The sequence below is a fragment of the Callospermophilus lateralis genome, chromosome 2 (genome assembly GCF_048772815.1).
Source record: "Callospermophilus lateralis isolate mCalLat2 chromosome 2, mCalLat2.hap1, whole genome shotgun sequence".
In the NCBI taxonomy this organism is placed as follows: domain Eukaryota; kingdom Metazoa; phylum Chordata; class Mammalia; order Rodentia; family Sciuridae; genus Callospermophilus; species Callospermophilus lateralis.
Window position 1 is genome coordinate 167,363,747 of NC_135306.1, and position 18,734 is coordinate 167,382,480.

Consider the following 18,734-nt stretch of genomic DNA (forward strand, 5'->3'; position numbering starts at 1 on the left):
CTTGACATTTGCCTCATCGTGCTTCTCTGGTGTTATACTTCAGGGAAGCAAGGACTCGTCACCGGTAAACAGTGGTAATAAAATGACTTCAGCTTCGAATAATCAATAAAATAATTTGGCCTCTTTTGCGAAGGCATGTAAGTCTTTTAAGCTTCACTGGAAGGAAATACTTAAAAATTTTTAGATTTGGTTTCTCCACATTCTACTGCCATTACTCCAGCTTGGATCATCTCCAGTATTCTCTGGGCTAGTGTAACAACTTCCTGATTGTAAGCAAAAATACCCCCAAATGGGAGCAGACCTCGAATCAACAAGCTGTCTATCAAGCAGTGGAGGAACGGCACATTTTCAGGGGAGAAAATGGCAACCGGTTACAAAAGGGGTCTGTATTTTATAGGTTTTAATGAGAGTTAATCATAGCAGAATGTTTAGTGTGATTTAATCACTTGAGACTTGGGATGTGCCAGGTGGGGAGACAGGAAACTAGTTGTGCAGGTTAAAAATCTAACTCAGAAAAACAGGTGTAAAAACTCAACTTGTAACTCAGGGAAAGAGTTGTGAAAGTTTGAAACTGAATTTGTTACTGGGATAAAAATCCAGAGCCCAGAGCCTATTTGTTTGCCTTCCCCTCCAGGACTCAGTGTTACTGGGAAAGGATGAAAGCCCAGAGCCCAGGGCCTAACGTTTACCTTCTCTCTCCCAGGATCCATTGTCCTCCCTCCTCCCTGGAGGCTGTCATTCCGCTTTTCTTGGGGGCTATTATTTTCTGTATCCTTCCCTGATGATTCTCCTTTCCTTCAGTATGGACCCTGTCACCCCACTGTCCACACAGGTCACTGCTAGTTGTAACATGGATTTAGACTCTTCACTTTTCACCTGCAAATGTCTATTGGTGCAACTAAAAGCAGGATTAAAAACTTGGCATCTCTGCTTCTATTTTGCATCTGTCTCTTTTGCTTAGAGTCATCTAGGGTTTCAGGAACAGGTCTAATGATAAATATCTTGTGATAAGTGGAAACTACCTCCAGGCAACAGCAACTTTCTTATCTTCAAGGCCCTGCCTGACCAATTCTGAGATAATGATGGACAGACCACACCTGATCAAAGTTGCCTGCGTGGGCAGCTGTGCAAACCCTTCAGCTTTGCGAACCCTCAACCCTTACCCTCATTTTCCTTTATGTAAAACCTCAAAGTCATTTTTAGCCCCTCAAAGTCAGGGCTAAAGCCAAGGATTCCCTCTGTCCTCCTATTGTAGCTACACTGATTAAAGCTACTTCTTTTTTCCTTTTACTATTTCTTTTTGATTTTGGGGGCAAGTAGCCAGACCTGATATATTGGGCCCCAGAGTCAGGCCTTGGCCTAGGCCTCCACTAACAGTGATATCTCTACATGAAAATCTGTTCACTCCCTATTTGAAAACCTCACTGGTTCCCTATGGACTTCATCACAAAGTTGAAACTCCTTAGCAGGGCAAGTTCATCACAATCTAGTCCTCAAATCCACATACCTCTTCCTGCTTCTTTTCCTACCATTCTTCCTGGTATCTTAAAATCTAGACTCTCATATCCCTTCTTTGACACAACTTTAAAATCTTTGCAAAATCTACTACTCTGGTAGGCAAACGCTACTCTTTAAGCTATCATATGCCCCCTCCCCTAGGAAGCCTTTTCTGCCATCTTCCTCTGCAGGCAGCATTAATTCCCTTTGGATATTTTTTTCCTTGGTGCCAATTTATTGATTGATTCTTACTTTTGTCTCCCTCATAAGATGCACCCCTTTGAAGACTTATTTTATAACCATTTAATAAGTGCCATTATGTGCCAGGCTCTGTGCTAGGCATTGGTATTTCAAAAATTATGTTTTGTTCTTTGTGTCTGCTTAGCACCAGGCACATGCTTACTGGATGAATGGGGCAGTGAGTTATATAATACAGAGTTTCTCAAAGTTCCATGTGCATATGAATCACTTGGGGGAGCTTGTTAAAATACGGATGTTAGGGCCCCACCCTAAAGCCCTTGAATCAGAACTCCTGGGTAAAGTCTGGTCATCCATATGCTTACCAAGCTTCCCAGGTGATTATGATGCTACTTCACGGTTTGTGCACACTGAGAAGGTCACAATGTTTGTGAACATTGAGAAGCCCCAGAAAAGACCACACTTAAGTCATTCCAGGCAGATAGATAGTAACCCACTCTGAAGTTCAGTTTCTTTAAAAGAAGGAAGTTACATTCTACTGTCATGTAGAGCGTAACTACATGTCATTCTAAAAAGAACAAATTTGAAAAAAAATAAAAGAAGGAAGATACTATTTATTAAATACTATTTCAGGTGCCTTATATTTAGGTGCCTTACATACTTCTTTCATTTAGTTCCCATGAAAACTGTTGGAGGGGACTACTCATCTCTCCATTTCAAAAGAAACCGAGGCTCAGAAAGATTGTCACTTGCCTGGGAGAAATTGTTGGTGCTAGATCTAACCAGAAACTTCTGGCCTCTGAGGTTGTTTCCATGACCAGGCTGCTTCCTCACACTTGTCACAAGGAATGCCTCTTATGCCCACCCCAAAACAGGTGCTGTCCCTGATAATGGTTTCACCAGGCCTGGGAGAAATGAGAAAAGGAAATTCAATTCTTTTCAGTAAAGTCTATTTAAAGAATTGACCTCAATTCTGTGATTATTTTCTTCATTTCTTTTCTTTCTTTCTTTCTTTTTTTTTTTTTTTTCAGGAAGGAAGAAAAGTGTAACAGTGGTTCACTTTATGCTTTGACTATATCTTTGTTGGTCTAAAACTGACATGTTCTTTATTTTTTGCAACTTCTCCCTGAACTTCTCCTCCCTGATCTTCTCCTCCCTAATCTCAGGGAAATGGGATTTCTCTGAATCAATCCCCTCTTTAAAAGAAACGCTGTTCCCTGTGATGGGGAGAATCACAGCCTCTAGGCAGGAGTGCCCTGTGTTTTTCCTCTGCTAGCAAAGCAAAGCAAAGCAAAGCAAAGCAAAGCAAAGCAAAGCAAAGCAAAGCAATAAAACTTCTTTTTCTTTTTGCTTAAAACAGTGTCCTCATTACTGGATTGGCACTGGGGACAAGGACTGAACTTTCATAACAGAAAGGACTCTATTTTCTTCATTTCTAGAGTTAAAATATCTTTTATGAAGCAATGGTGGTAAGTTGATAGTTTGCTTCCTTTTTAAATTCCTTACTTAGCAAAAGTTAAAAAAAAAAAAAGAAATAAGCAATACCAGTTCAGTGTCCAAGTGTTTTTATAATTTGACTGGTTCTGTTAATTCCAGCACATGCAGACTTTTTTTTTTTTTTTTTTTAAAGAGAGAGAGAGAGAGAGAGAAGTTTTTTAGTATTTATTTTTTAGTATTCAGCGGACACAACATCTTTGTTTGTATGTGGTGCTGAGGATCGAACCTGGGCCGCACGCATGCCAGGCGAGCGTGCTACTGCTTGAGCCACATCTCCAGCCCACATGCAGACTATTAAAAAAAAAAAAAAAAAAAAAAACAACAAAAACTCTTCAACTCTGTGAGCCTGTTTCCTAAGCTGGCTTGCCCTGGAGCAAATGGAGATCACTCATAATACGTCCATATACAGGGGAGGTTCAGAAGCTAGTTGCAGGTACTGGGTGTTTTGTGGTGTAGTAATAAGAAGAATGGATCAAATGTTCAGTTCTGGGGAGGGAGGGGAATTGAACTGCTTTGTGCTTCCAACTCAACAACTGTCTTTCCTCTTCTTCATATCCTGGGAGCCATGAGGGTTGGGAACAAGAAGAGGAGTGTGGTCACAATTCCAGTCACTTCTCATTTCCAGTCTAAACCTTATCGTAGTACATGATTACCACATGCTCCCAAAGTTTGCGCTTCTCCGGATGGGAGGCAGGAAGCCGAGCTGGAATAGGAAAGAATTTGGAGAGGGCAGAGGTAAAATAAACAAGAGACCTTTGTACCGGGTGCCTCAGCTTCACTGTTATATTCTCCACTTCTGGTGCATGAGAGCAATCTTCTCAAAAACCCAGCTAGGCCTTGATGCTCCTGTCCAGTTTTTTTTTGGTCCTGGGAGAACTGGGGAGAGGAACATCATTGTGTTGGCTTCTCCAGCTAGACTGTGAACTCCATGAGGACAAAGAAACTTTGGTTTTTTTTTTTTTGTTGTTGTTGTTGTTGTTTTTAGTACTGGCAATTGAACCCAGTAGCACTCGGCCACTGGGCTACATCCCAAACACTTCCCCCACACCTTTATTTTAAAATTTGAAGCAGGAATTTACTAAATTGCCCAGGCTGGCCTTGAATTTGTGATTTATCCTGCTTCAGCCTCCTGAGTAGCTGGGATTACCGGTGTGCTGTACCACACCCTGCAGAGAAGGTCTGCTTTGTTCATATCTATGTCCCAGACAAGTCTAGCCCCATTGTAAAAGTGTAATAAATGCTAGGGACTAGGGGGTGTATTTAGTGGCAGATCATTTGCCTAACATGTGCAACCTTCACTCCCATCACCAGTGAGGTTCATCTGCTTGTAGAAAAGGGGTCTGAGCAGGGCAGATCATCTGCTGTCTGGGGAGATGGGTCTCCAAGAGGAAGACTTAGGGAGGTCTGCACCAAAATTGGCCCTTAGGCACTGAGATTGAGGAGAAAACATTTAAAAAAAATACAGATGTTAGGGCCCCACCCTAAAGCCCTTGAATCAGAAGTTCCTGGGTAAATTAATTCAGGGTCCTGGGGGGCTTGGTGAGTGAAATCCTTGAGTTTTTTTTTTTTTTTCTCTCTCTCTCTCTCTTGTCTAACTGCCTGACACTTCTCCCTTTTTGTTTCTATTTCCTCCTACTAACTTTCCAACACTGAGGAAGGAGCAACCCAAAGGTGCATGTGAGGGAACTTAGGGTGTGAATGCGGGTTGTGTAACTATGGGAACTAAGGGTGATGAGAAAGCTGAACTTGGATGACCACAACACAAGGACTTAATAAAAACACTTGGGGTCAGGTGTGGTGGCACATGCCTGTAATCCCAGCAGCTTGGGAGGCTGACATAAGAGGATTGCAAGTTCAAAGCCAGCCTCAGCAATTAGGCCCTAAGTCACTCAGTGAGATCCTGTCTCTAAATGAAATACGAAAAAAGGCTGGGGATATGGCTCAGTGGTAGAGTGCCCCTGGGTTCAATCCCTGGTTCCAAAAAACAAAAAACAAAACAAACAGACAAAAAAAAAAAAAAATGCCACAAAACCCAAAAACCAAAAAGATTTTTCGGAGCCTGGGACTCTGGAAGCTCGGGTATTGAAGGTCATCAAATCCCACATACTACAGTGAAAGGAATCCCTTCTGGCTCATTCCTGGTAATGAATCTCATTAAGAGAGCCTTAGTTGAGCAAATTTATAGTTAGAAAAATCGACTGGTGCCTCAAGGCCTGACAATGCCCCTTGTCAATCTATCCAAAAAAAAAAGGGGGGGTGGGTGGGGAGAGTAAGCATCTCGGGGTGAAGGACTGTGCTGGATGTGGTACAGCATTAACAAACTCCCCTTCAGACCACCCTTGCCAGGTTTTGTATTTTATATAAAAGGAAACTGAGAGTCAGAGAAGTTAAATAATTTGCTAAGGGTACACAGTAGATGAAAAGCCTGGACTTTAAGCCCTGGGGTGTCTGGCCCAAAACCCACAGTCTAATCAAAAAATCCATAATGTCCTCATGGATCCTGCCCTTCCTGCATGTTATCTCAGGACAGCATGAAAAATTAGCCCTCACTACAGATCTGGAAAGGTGGATTCTGCTAACATCTTTTGTCCATAACTGCTTCCAGGAACCCACCCTGCATCATGCGTCATATTGGCTACTCCAGGGCTCATTTCCCTGACCCAAATGGACTCCAGCATGACAAAGGCATTCTGGAATGGTTGTCTTCAGAGAATGGGTGACACTAGCATTTGGTATTCCTAGGTTGGTTCCTGGAAGAAGAAAGGGCAGAAGGGGCCTGTAGGGAATGCCCTAGGTTGGGGTTTGGGGTGTGAAACCTCACACAGACCATGGAGCATAGGGTTAAGAATGATAACGGGTCATGGTTCTCTGTCTGCAAAGCTTCTGGTTCACCACAGAAGAGAAGCAGAATCACTAGCTGTCACCTGTTTGGAAGGAAGAAACCAAATCACAAAAAACCACAGATCAGCTGGGCCCAGTGGTGCATGCTATAATTACAACTGGTGGGGAGGTTGCAGGAGGACAGTAAGTATGAGGGCAACCTCAGTACCTTGGACCCTGTCTCAAATGAAAAAATAAAAAATAAAAAGGTCTGGGGTTGTAGCTCAGTTGTAGAGCACCACTGGGTTTGATCCTCAGTACTACAAACAAAGCCAAAACCCACAAAACATTTGCATGAATGTGTACGTCTATGAATATGTCTGTTTCTTTCCCTGTTAGTGTACTTGGAGTTTGGGTACATGTGGGTGTAATAGATACCTCCTCAGCATATCTTTTGTATATGAGTACATGTGTGCATGGGCGTAGTACCAGGGATCAAACCTAGGGCCTCATACATGCTAGGGGAGCACTTTACCACTGAGCTACATTTCTAGGCTGTCAACATATATATATTTTTTAAATTAATTATTTTTTTTGCATTATAATTTTAATACACCATTATACAATAATTTATCATATCTCTGATTATATATAAGGTATGTTGACACCAAATTCACATCTTCATACATGTATTTTGTATAATGATGAGGGTTTCCTGTCAACATATCTTTTACCTGTGTATTTGTTCCACTTGTTCTCTTTTTTCTACCATTCCCTTGAGTGCCGTTGCCCCCTCACCCCACTGCCCCAGGAATTGGTCTGGTCCTTCTCTACTCCCTCAAGACCATTTCATGGTTAATCACATCCACAGAGCTTTCAGTAGTATGTCTATGACTTCTAAGTCTACACCGGTCTTCACTTACGGGACAGAGGTATAGATCTGTATCTATCTCCTCCCAAACACCTGCACTTGGCTAACACATATTCAGCTCGCTTTTTAACAACTCATCAACTCACCCCCACCCCCATACACACACACGGCTACCAAAACTAACCTTGTGACACCCTCAACATTTCTAATTGCCTCCCCATATTTCTAGTGATAGGGATTCTGAGAGTTGCTTAGAAGTGCTCTGAGGGGGGAACAGACACAGAGAAATTAGCTGAGATCTCTGGCAGCCAGTCTGGAAAAAGGCAAACAGTTTAGAGGTGGATTACAGTCTCATATGGGGCAATCTAAGTGAGGAGAAATTATCCTGAGGCAAAACAATAGAGGTCAGAGATGGAGGTGGCCACTGAGAAAGCCCCACAGGAGGATGCAGGGCAAGTCCAGAATGATGGTTGATTATTCTTCTGTGCATTGTCCATGTTTCTGGTATATGAGAATCAGAACAAACGAGAGAACTAAGGAACAGAAGATAATTGGCCAAGGTCAAGTCCAATTTCCTTAGTAGAACATTCAAGGGCCTTCCTGACCTGGCTCATGCTTACTTCTGTAGTCTTTCCATTTTGACTCTTCTGCTCATCCAAGTACTACAGGCACTTCTCTGAACTCAGTCTCTCTTATGCCATTAGAATTAGTATCAGTATTAGTATTGATACTGGGGATTGAACCAAGGGGTGATTTATTCCTGAGTTGCATCCCCAGCCCACCCCTCACCATTTTTTTTTTTTTTTAATTTTGAGAAAGGTTTTCACTAAGTTGCTTAGAGCCTCGCTAATTTGCTGAGGCTGGCCTTAAACTTGCAATTCTCCTGCCTCAGCCTTTGGGTCACTGGAGTTATAGGCATGCACCATAACACCCAGCTCTCGGTTGCTTTTATGTCCACATCCAATTTCCTCTGCCAATGTCATAACCTTGGTGTCTGCTTAATTAAGACCAACTCATCCTTCTAGATTTAGCCCCAGCTTCCTCAACTGTGACAGGTGCAATGAATGTTCCTGATATCTTTTTGATGTCACCTGTGACATATCTTCATACCTGAACTATTTCAGTTGCCATACTGCATCACTTGTTTACCTTCCTGTCTGTGTGAACTGTGAGCTCCATGAGGACAGTCTGTATTTTACTCAATATTTTCAACTCCAGCATTTCACACACCTATTAGATGCATAGTAAATATTTTGTTGGATGGATGAATGAGTGAAAGGGCTCAATTCTTACAGAAGACACAAACAAATACAGAGACAATTCAAAGCTGCATGAAAAAGACCATGCTAATAAGTCATTTGGGGTACAGAAAGGAAGGATTGCAGGTGGGAGGGAAAGGGAGGGGGCAGGGGATTAGCAAGGATGGTGGAATGTGATGGACATCATTATACAAAGTACATGTATGAAGACTTGAATTGGGTGTCAATATACTTTATACAAACAGAGATACAAAAATTGTGGTATATATGTGTATTAAGAATTGTAATGCAACAACAACAACAACAAAGTACATGTATAAAGGCATAAATTGGCGTGAACATACCTTTATTCAGATTTATGAAAAAATGTGCCCTATATGTGTAATAAGAATTGTAATGTTTTCCACTGCTGTCATGTAGTTAAAAAAATAAAAAAAATTAATAAAAAGAAAGGAAGGATTGCCAATTTTCAGCCAGCTCTATTCTACTCTCTGCCTCTGAAATATGCAATTCAAAATAAAAACACTGAATAGTAAATAAAATTGATTTTTAGAACAAATAAAATCTTACCCAAATGTATAAAATTAGGAAAAGCTCTTTCTTTTTGGAATGGGCTAGTGGTTTGTTGGTCCTGTATCAATCAGAGTGCTAGCATCTCAAGAATTTACCTGAATAGAATTTAATGATTATCTGCACAGATGTGGACAGGGTTAAAAAAAAAAAAATCAGTTATGGATGAAGAGGCCCTGCCACTGCAGAGAGCAGTAACCGTGCTCTGGGTTATTCTACAAAGAATCAAACAGCAGTTTTCAAGCTGGCAGTGGTTTGCCATGAGTTATTCCATTTTGTGTACAAGTGCTGAGGTAGAATGACTCTACATCTACAACCACCAAGTTAACAACCACCATCAGCCTACCACAACCTAAGAGACAAATAAATTAATCATGCAAATAAAAATGACCACCTGTGAACTTACTGAATTAATCAGAAACATATGGATGCACAGGCTTATCAAACTCATTTCAGAAAAACCAGGTCCATGAGCTTATGGAACACACCCAACCACTGAATGAAGTGACTCTCTCAACTGGGGTCCATAAAAGGAGGCACACTGACCCTGTCATCTGGTCATTTGTCATGAGCCTTGCCCTTAAAATTTCTATAGCAATTAATGTTTTATCCTCTGTCCAGGGGCTTTAGCACAGCATGGTTTCTCCAGCCCATGACAACCTGCATAGGCCCATTCCAAGCTGACATAAAAAGCTGACACTCTGACCTAGAGTAAGTTCCTGTACTTTGACAGCTCTGTGCTCTGAACAAGATCTTTGGCTCATTTGTAATCTTATCTAACCACTTTCAGTGATATTTTGCATTTATATCTGATCTCTGGCTTTGCTCTCAGTTTAGCCTCATGAATCTCTGTGGCTGCCTTAACCCTTTCTTAGCCATTCTGTAACACACACACACACACACACACACACACACATATATCATTGTGCAAAGTGTAATGTGAAACTTGAGTGTTTTAGATATTTGTAGTTAGGATTAGAATAAAAGGGCATGGTGGCCCAAGCCTATAATCCCAGCAACTTGGGAGGTTGAGGCAGGAGAATGGCAAATTTGAGGCCAGTCTCAGCAACTTAGCAAGACCCTGTCTCAAACAAGACAAAACAAAACAACCACAACAACAAAATAAAAAATTGTGATTGCCCAGTTTAGGACTATCAGGTGACCCACAGGTACTCAGTGAGCTGCCACTGTTGAAAGTGGTATAGCCTGTGAATTTATTGTTATTCAGTAAGTTCAGACATTGCGTAAAGACACATACATGTTCAGTCTATGTTAATGACATAACTAGCTCAGGACACCACCCTGGGCCTGCAGGTTCAGGAAGGGAGCCTGGAGCTAACAATGGAGGAGCACAGCTTCTAGAACTGCCAGTTTCTCAGATTGGTTCAGCAGACTTTATCTGTTCTCCTCCCATGCTCAGACTGGTCTCTGACTCTCATTAGCTGAACTCCATTAGAAGCCAGACCCCTAGTGAACCATGGTAATATATCCTATAGAACTTGGACTCCCAGGGCAGGATGTTAGGATTAGAATAAAAGAGCCTGGTAGATCTTGAAAGACCAAGAATGGATCTTGGTGAGAGTACAAATGAAGAATAACCAGCATAGAGGGAAGATGTCTCGGCTTTGTGAGTGACACAAATATATGGTTAGTTTGCCTATTGGGTAATCAAGTACTGAGTCAAACCCTATGATAGATCTCATATTTTGTATATTTAAGTATTTGTGTATGCAAACTTATTAAAATCTATGAATTAGTAGGTCTAGGGTGGGACAAGGACATTTATATTTTAAAAACTTCCCAAGGAATTTTTATAGGCCCTGCTTGTGAATCACTGGTAAAGTCCACCTTCTTTCTCTTTCTTCCTGTTTTCTTTTTCAGTGCTGGAAATGGAACCCATGGCCTCTTCCATGCTGGGCAAGCACTCTACCACTTAGCTATACTCCCAGTCCAACTGTCTCAATTTTTATAATTAGGTAAATGAAGGTTTATAGAAATGAAAAATACCCTGCCTTGGCTATTCTTGGTTTGAGAACTATCCCTTAAGTGACATTGGAGGGTGGAACAGGAAAACTGGAATGTTTGCACCTATCTTCTTGTATAAGTCCTCCATTTTCTTGATGAGGGAACTGAGACTTCAAAGATGGCATGGTAATTATACAACTAGTAAGTCACAGAAAAGGAGGGATAAATACAGTATTAAATACAGTATTTCTCTCAGTCCAGTGTTATTTACAAGCAGCACATTTTGTAGGTGTGTGTGTGTGTATGTGTGTGTGTGTGTGTGTTGTGTGAAAGAGAGAGAGAGAGAGAGAGAGAGAGAGAGAGAGAGAGAGAATACGCCAGACAGACAGACAGCAATTCTAGTCCCCCATTTTGGTAAGGTGGGTCTTCTCACAGCCCCTGACAACAGAGAAAGCAGAAAACAGAGCAGGCAGAGTTCATTGACCACAGGGTTCTGTGGTGGAAGTGCCTGTAGGGGAGGAGCCAATGGCTGTGGGTGGCTGCTTCCCATCCTGTCTGTGACAAGTCTTGACTCACACACTTAATTGCATCAGGTTCTGAATCTCTGGCTATTTTATTTTATTGTGGCATTGGAGATTGTATCATGGTACTCTTTCACTGAGCTATTTCCCCAGCATGGTAGCATACACCTATAATTCTGCAACTTGGGATGAGCAGGCAGAAGGATTGCAAGTACAAGGCCAGCCTTGGCAATTTAGCAAAACTCTTGTCTCAAAATAAAAAAATAAAAAGGGTTGGGGAAGTAGCTTAGTGGTAAAGTGACCCTGGGTTCAACCCTCAGTGCCACAAAATTAAAAAAAAAAAAAAAAAAAAAAGAAAGAAAGAAAAAGGAATTTGAGGCAGGGCCTAAGTTGTCCAGGCTGGTCTTGAACTTGAAATCCTCCTGCCTTAGCCTGCTGAGTTGCTAGGATTACAGGTATGGACCACCACTCCCAGCATGACTCTAGTTGTCAATTTTGTCACTAGCAGAGGGGTATTTCTTCTTTGAGTGGATGTCAGGTCAATAGCACAGGCTTAGTAAAAGGTGGGTGGGGCCCAGAAAACAAAGGACAAGACCTATTGTGGAAGGGGCTCACAGGAGATTTCAGTCTATGCAACTCTCCTGGGACAGTACAGGCTGAGTTCCAGCAGGAGGGCTTCCATGTCACCATTCCAGGATGATACTCCTGATGACTGCTAACTAGGTCTGGTCATTCTTTTCTCCCCAGTTCCCAAAGTCAGAAACCCAGCTTCTGCCCCTCTACTGCAGCAAGTCTGCTGGATTTAAATTTTCTGAAACCAGCAACCCTTTCCTTTCCCCATCCTACACATGTCAGGTGAAATTGGGCAGAAGCTTAGAGGTCATTCACTTATCTCACAGATGAGTAAGTCAAGGTCAGAGAGAAGAGATTCATCAAATCACAGGGCAATCAAAACTGGAACTAGATTTCAGTCCATTTAATTACCTACCAGTCTGCCCATGAGTCTGAACTCATATAGTTCCAGATGTGCTTCTGTAACTTTGGTCTACGTAATGTCAACACTAAATTCACTTAGTTTGTATTTCTGGCCAATTTAGTTTGCACGGCTCTGAATTCTGAATTCTTAAGTGTGCTCAATTCTGAGTGTCATTCCTGTTTTTTTTTTTTTTTTTGTGTGTGTATGTGTTACAGTTGTCTGAGTTGTGAGAGGTGTGTGTCTAAGGGCAATTGAGTATGACTGTTTCTGTGTTAGAATTATGGGTCTATGGGCTGCTGCTTGCCTATGTTTGTCTGTTTTTGTGGTAAAGGATAGAGGTCCAGCCTCAGCCAATTAACAAGATCTCATCTTAAAATAAAACAACAAAAAACTTTAAAAACGGCTGGGGATGTAGCTCAGTGGCAAAGCGCCCCTGGCTTCAAACCTAGTACCAGACCAAAGTAAGTAAGTAAGTAAGTAAGTAAATAAATAAATAAATAAAATTTTAAAAAGGGATGGGGGTTGATTGTGGTAGGGTCAATCCACAGTTGATGGTTTTGTGTCTATACTTTTTCAGTGTAATTGTGATTCTGTATGTGCTTGTGTATATGTTACAATTATGGGTCTATGGCTTCTGTGTACTTATATATATTCTCTTCTCATGTTGAAGGTTATGTCTGCTGACCACTGTGTGTCCATTTGGATGTATCTGTACTCAGAGTTGTATCTAATTGCAGTTGTGTCTACAGGGACTGCAAGTTTAAAGGCTGCAGAGAGTCTGCCTTTCATTGCCTTTTGTTCCTGGGTTATGAGAAAATGTCTCCAGGGCAGAGCCAAGCTCTGTCCTCACCCAGGCATTGGGGGGGGAGGGGGTCAACCTCAACGTCCGGGATGCCCAGGCTTGAGTTCGGGGGCGGGGATGGGGGCGGGGCCTGGGCCTCCAAGTGAGAAACCTCATTTCTCCAGGCAGAAGCGGGGAGGGCCTGGCCGGCATCTCCAGCAGCGCCCCGCCCACACTGCACTTCGGCCCGCTGATTGGCGGTGTCTGTGGTGACGTTGCGGGGTTCGCAGATAGAACTCGGAGCTCCCGGCGCGCGGGAGGGATTGTCGTTCACCTCCAGGCTTTGTTACGTCGTCTCCTGCTCACCTGGCCGCGGGTGTGACCTGGCCGCTGTAACCCGGAGCGGGTGCCAGCCGCGGTCGCCATGGTGTCCCCGTTCACTGTGGTGAGTGAACGAGCCAGCCAGTGTCCCGTGTGGCCAGAGCCCATTGGCCTGATGACCGGGCTGCCGCAGGCCAAGCTGTTTTGGGGTGAGGCGGGACAGGGGTCGCGCTGCGGCCGGCTTCCCGCAGCGTGAGACGGGCGTTGTCACGGCCCTATGCTCCCCAGACCAGCTGTGCCCGCCCTCCGAGCGCCCCCCAACCTCCCGCCCGCTTGCGGGAGGGAGGAAAACACTGGGCACGTGACTTGGAAGCGTGACTTTGTTGACCTGTGTGTGTCTGGCGCGGGTCGACGGGGTCGCGGCCTGGGAGAGGGAGAGGACTGCCCAGGGCCTACGGGTTCTGCGTAGGAGGACCACAGGAAGGCGTGGGAGAGGGCGGAGCGGAGGGCGACTGGGACCGCTGGGGAATCCTGTCCCAAGTTGGTCGTCTCCTCGTCCTCACGTTATAAACAAGTCCGGGGCGCAGGAGAGGACGCCCCTGAATCTAAGCAATCCTGATAATGTGCTAGGGAAGATGGGTCATTCTCTCTTGACATCGCCTCCTTTTCAGACTTTCTCAACTTGAACCTTTTTTGTGTTTCCCCACCCTTCTGTATCTAGTACTGGTCTTCCCACCTAATGCCAGTTTCTCAGAAAATATGGGACTAGGGGAGGAGGATGGAAAGGACAGTTAATGCTCTGAAAGGCCGACAAGTGGATGTTGTGAAGCTGACCATCCCTTCCAGTCTCCTCCTCTGGCCATGCCCTTATCCCTACCAGCCTTGATAAGGAAATTTCCAGGGGGTAGAGGAACTCATCTTTACTCCCTGCTTTCACCTCTGGCAGAGAAAGAGCAGGCTTAGTTAGACCCTGTACCACACATTTGCTTCTTCCTAGTCCCCTTTATCACATCTGATCCATACCCAGGTAACTGGTGGTATAGGAGTCTTGAGTGTCTCCCCAAAGCCCTGTGTTGGACAGCTCACCTAGCCAGAGACACAATCAATTTAGCAGAATGTGAGTGCACAGGGAACCTCAGCTTCTACAGATCACCCTCCAAGACCCTGAACTAGCAGCCCAAGGAATGTAGCTTGAGGGCACCCAGATGCAAAATATCTGTAGCAGTCCCCTCCTCCAGCTTGGTCTGTCCTTGCAGCCATTGGGTACAACCTTTCTTTCTTTTGCCACCCTCCCCCCTAATCCGGCTGAGACCAAGTCAGCTGCTCTAACTTCCTCCTCTCAGTTCTCCATCTCCCAGTCTGTTTGCTGGCTCCAGATCAGAAGCTGGGAAAAGAACCCCCATCCTACCCCCCCCTTCCTGCTTATTTCTGGTGTAGTTGAGTTGCACTTGTTCTCTGGGAAACAAGACTGACAGACATGCACCTTCCTTCCCCTGATACTTGAAATCTTGGTCTTTCAGGGACATTTTTCTTATTTCCAACGAATGAGTCTGTTTCCCTAGCATCCTTAGTACCTTTAGTCTAAGGCAGATAGAGTGGAGAATGAGGAGTAGACCGGCCAAAAAGGAAGAGGAGTTGGAGTGGGAGGAGGTTGTCACTGCCTACCCTCCCACATTCCTTGTGTTGCCAGACCCTAAGCCTGTGTCCTGGCCTCATTATTGAGGATCTTGAGTTGGCCAGTCTGGGTGTCTGTTTCCTACTGATTTCATTCCAATTCCAGATAGCTGGGGTAGTGCTGATGCTGGAAGGTGAGAGGCTAAAGGGGTCCCAGGGAGGAAAAGGAAGGGGACCAGAAGGAGGAGGCATGTTGGGTTGCAGAAGGGGACACTTTCTTAAAGACTGCTTGCTTTTGGCCCAGACCCAGAGCCAAGAGTAGTCAAATGGAGCCCTTTCCCCTCCTAATAAATGGAGCCTCAGGGTGATGATGGGTTGTTTAGACTCTGCTGGGGGTTGGGGCAGGCCAGACTGGGTTTCTGTATATCACCCTTCCCTGTTTGGGGTGGGATGGGGGGGTCATAGGCCTGTCTCTAGGGTGGATATCTGGGTTGAAGGTACTGACTCTGAGCCCCATTATGAGCTTCTGAACTCCAAAGCTCTGAGTGCTGCCTTTGTCCTATATCCTCCAGGTGAAGAGCGAGGGACCCAAACTGGTGCCTTTCTTCAAGGCCACCTGTGTATATTTTGTGCTCTGGCTACCCTCATCCAGCCCGTCGTGGGTCAGTGCCCTCATCAAGTGCCTGCCTATCTTCTGCCTCTGGCTCTTCCTTCTGGCCCATGGCCTTGGATTCCTGCTGACCCACCCCAGCGCCATCCTCATCTTTGTGGGGCTCGTCTTCTCTGCCCTAGGTGATGCCTTCCTCATCTGGCAAGACCAGGGCTACTTTGTGCACGGTTAGTGGTCATAGTAACTGCTGGGGGTGGGGTGGGGGGGGATCCTGGGGCTGGGGGAAAGAGGGTCCTGGGGTTGGCACGGATTTAGAAAAGGGAGCTTTTGAATGGGGGAGTTAGAGGGTTTCTGTGGTGTGGGGTCCCCTGTTGGAGGACTGCCTGATCACTAGGTGAACTCTAGTGATCAGTTCTGAAGTTCTTTAGGGGAGTGTGTGTGTAGGGGTGATCATTACCTTTGTGGATCTTCCTACACTTGTTACTTCCATAGAAAATCTGTTGGATTACTCCCCCCAATACTCATTAATTACTAAGCTTGCCTTCAGCATCCCTTATCCCCTCTTACTCCCAGGTCTGCTGATGTTTGCTGTGACTCACATGCTCTACGCCTCAGCCTTTGGCATGCGGCCACTGGCTCTCCGGACAGGCCTGGTGATGGGAGTGCTGTCAGGCCTGTGCTATGCCCTCCTCTATCCAGGGCTTTCAGGTGCCTTCACCTACCTGGTGGGCGTCTATGTGGCCCTTATCAGCTTCATGGGCTGGCGAGCTATGGCAGGACTGCAGCTGGCTGGGGCAGCCTGGCGCTGGACTGAGCTGGCAGCAGGCAGTGGTGCACTGCTCTTTATCGTCTCAGACATGACCCTTGCACTGAACCAGTTCTGCTTTCCTGTGCCATACTCTCGGGCAGTCATCATGTCCACCTACTATGCTGCTCAGATGCTCATTGCCCTGTCAGCTGTGGAGAGCCGGGAGCCAGTGGAAGACTATAGACTGAACAAGGCCAACTGAGGGACCAGGATCTGCTCACCTCCCTCTCCTAGGGCTGGGGTCCAGACCCTGGAAAGAACCTACAGGAGCTGGATCAGGATGGCTGCAGTGCCAGCCTGGGCAGTCGGTATCACTTGGGAATTGACAAGTTTGAAGGGGTAAGCAGGAGAAGGTTCTCCCTAGCAAAGCTAGAGGTTCAGGATAGTGCCGAGTACTCAGAGAAGCAGCTTCCTTTCTGGAGCCAGAATACATCACCCCACCTCTACCCCATCAGGACTGTCAAAGACCTCCTGAAGGGTAATGGTGCTCAGCTTCTTGACCCGCCCCTTCCCCTACTAGGTGAAAGAGTGTGACTTCATCTCTTATGCCTAGAACAAGTGGCAATGCTGGACGAATCCACTCCCAACTTTTCTGTTCTGTATAGTCTAGGGAAAGAGGGGAGAAATCTGTGTTGAGATGACCCAAGGTCAGGGCTTGAAGTCCTTTCAATAGGCCCATAGTTGGGAAGATTGGATGAAGATGGAATCTCCCTTCCCCTTGTCTATCCTTGTTACTTGAACAATCTCAATCTTTAAGTGTGACTATGGAGGTGAAGGGTAGGCAGGAGAGGAATTTCCTTGGTCTGGGAGCCTGTGGATATCAAGGATGAAAATTGATCCCATCTCACTCACAGGCCAGCCCAGAGCTCAGGCCCCATACCACCACCCTTAGTTCCTGTTCCCAGGGCTAAGGTAAAAACCATGCCAAAGGAAAGGGCCAGGCTGTGTGTGTGTGTGGTGTATATGTGTAGTCTGTCTCCTAGCTAGTCTGTGTGTTTTTCTGCCATATGTCTCTGCCTGCTGTCTGTAAAATCTCATAGGGAGAGGGCCTCAGGGAGCCACTGAAGGGTGCTGAGCCTGGCACCTTTCCTCCCAACATACCCATTCAGTGCTTTCCTCCCTGTCCCTCCTACACTGGGCTCCAATGACATTCTGGGGTCTTAAGACCCAAGGCACATTCAATGCAAGGGAAGGAAGGATGAGGCAACTCCATCCTCTACTGTCCAAATGAAAATAAATAAATAAATAAATAAATTAATTAAATAAATAAATAAATCAAGGGCCACTGGCTTCCCTGTTTGTCTGCCTGTGTAGCATGCACGTGCCTGTCCTGGAGAGTGGGTGGGGGCATGGTGCCAGGGGCCCTGGCTGTCCTCACAGCCTGGGTCAAAGTCTTGGCCAGGGCATCTTGGCGCCAGCCAGGCTCTCTGGTTCTGCTGACACTGTGCTAGTTGGAGTGGGTCTCCCTTCTCTGGTCACATGTGTGCATGAGGAGAGGTAGTTTAGGAGGACGGGGGAGGGTAGTGTTTGCCATTGTCCAAATTTGTCCTTGATGCAATTTCCCTATGCACAGGTGCCCAGCAATATTGGTGACCTTTAGTTACCCAATGTCCTCTACTGCTTCCTGCCTCCTCCCCTCTCCATCACAGACCTGCTGCCTGCTCCAGATGATCCAGATTTCCCTTCAAGTATTTCCTTCTTCTGGGACTTTAGGCTTGAAGTCTTTGAACAGCTGGGAGGAATGGGAATAGATTGGCTGATTCATACTTTAGACATAAAGCCCTGTCAGTTTAACATGTCCTACTACTCCAGGGGCATTTGCATTTTAACAGGTAATGCCCTAACCCTGAAGTAGAAAGGAAAGCCTTGGATGGTGGTGAATATGCCATTGGTAGAACACATTTGTGGGAATGTGATATAGAACACTCAAGTCTCATAGGTGTTGGGTGAATCAATGATATTTCAAACTAGGGTTTCATGGATTTTGTTTTTTGTTTTTGTGGTGCTGGGGATTGAATCTAGGGTCTCGTGCATACTAAGCATGAACTCTACTACTGAGCCTCAAACTAAGGATTTCTTCCCCTGCCTGCATGGTACTAGGGTTGAACCCAAGGACACTCTACCACTGAGATACATCTCCAGTCCTTTTTCTATTTTATTTTGAGACAAGGTTTCACTAAATTGCCAAAGCTGGCTTGGAACTTATGATCCTCCTATCTCAGCCTCCCAAGAATCTAGAATTATAAGTGTATGCTACATGCCCAGCCAAACTAGGGTTCTACGAGATCCCTGGTGGAGAATAGGAAGGAATAAGGAGAGGAAGAAGGCTCAATGACCCTAATTTCAAGTGCAGTAACTTAAAAGATTTTTTTCTTTTAAGGAAGGATTCTGCTGTAAAATATTTGAAACTGGATGATAGCTTTAAA

At 45.0% G+C, this 18,734-nt stretch overlaps 1 protein-coding gene across 1 annotated transcript; it reads left to right on the forward strand.

The window, feature by feature from the left end:
- Window positions 1-13,243: 13,243 nt before the first annotated feature.
- Window positions 13,244-17,583, forward strand: Tmem86a (transmembrane protein 86A). The gene is made up of 3 exons (XM_076844258.2): window positions 13,244-13,400; window positions 15,463-15,727; window positions 16,074-17,583. The coding sequence occupies exons 1-3, from the start codon at window positions 13,380-13,382 to the stop codon at window positions 16,508-16,510; spliced, it is 723 nt and encodes a 240-aa protein (XP_076700373.1). The 5' UTR covers window positions 13,244-13,379; the 3' UTR covers window positions 16,511-17,583.
- Window positions 17,584-18,734: the final 1,151 nt, after the last annotated feature.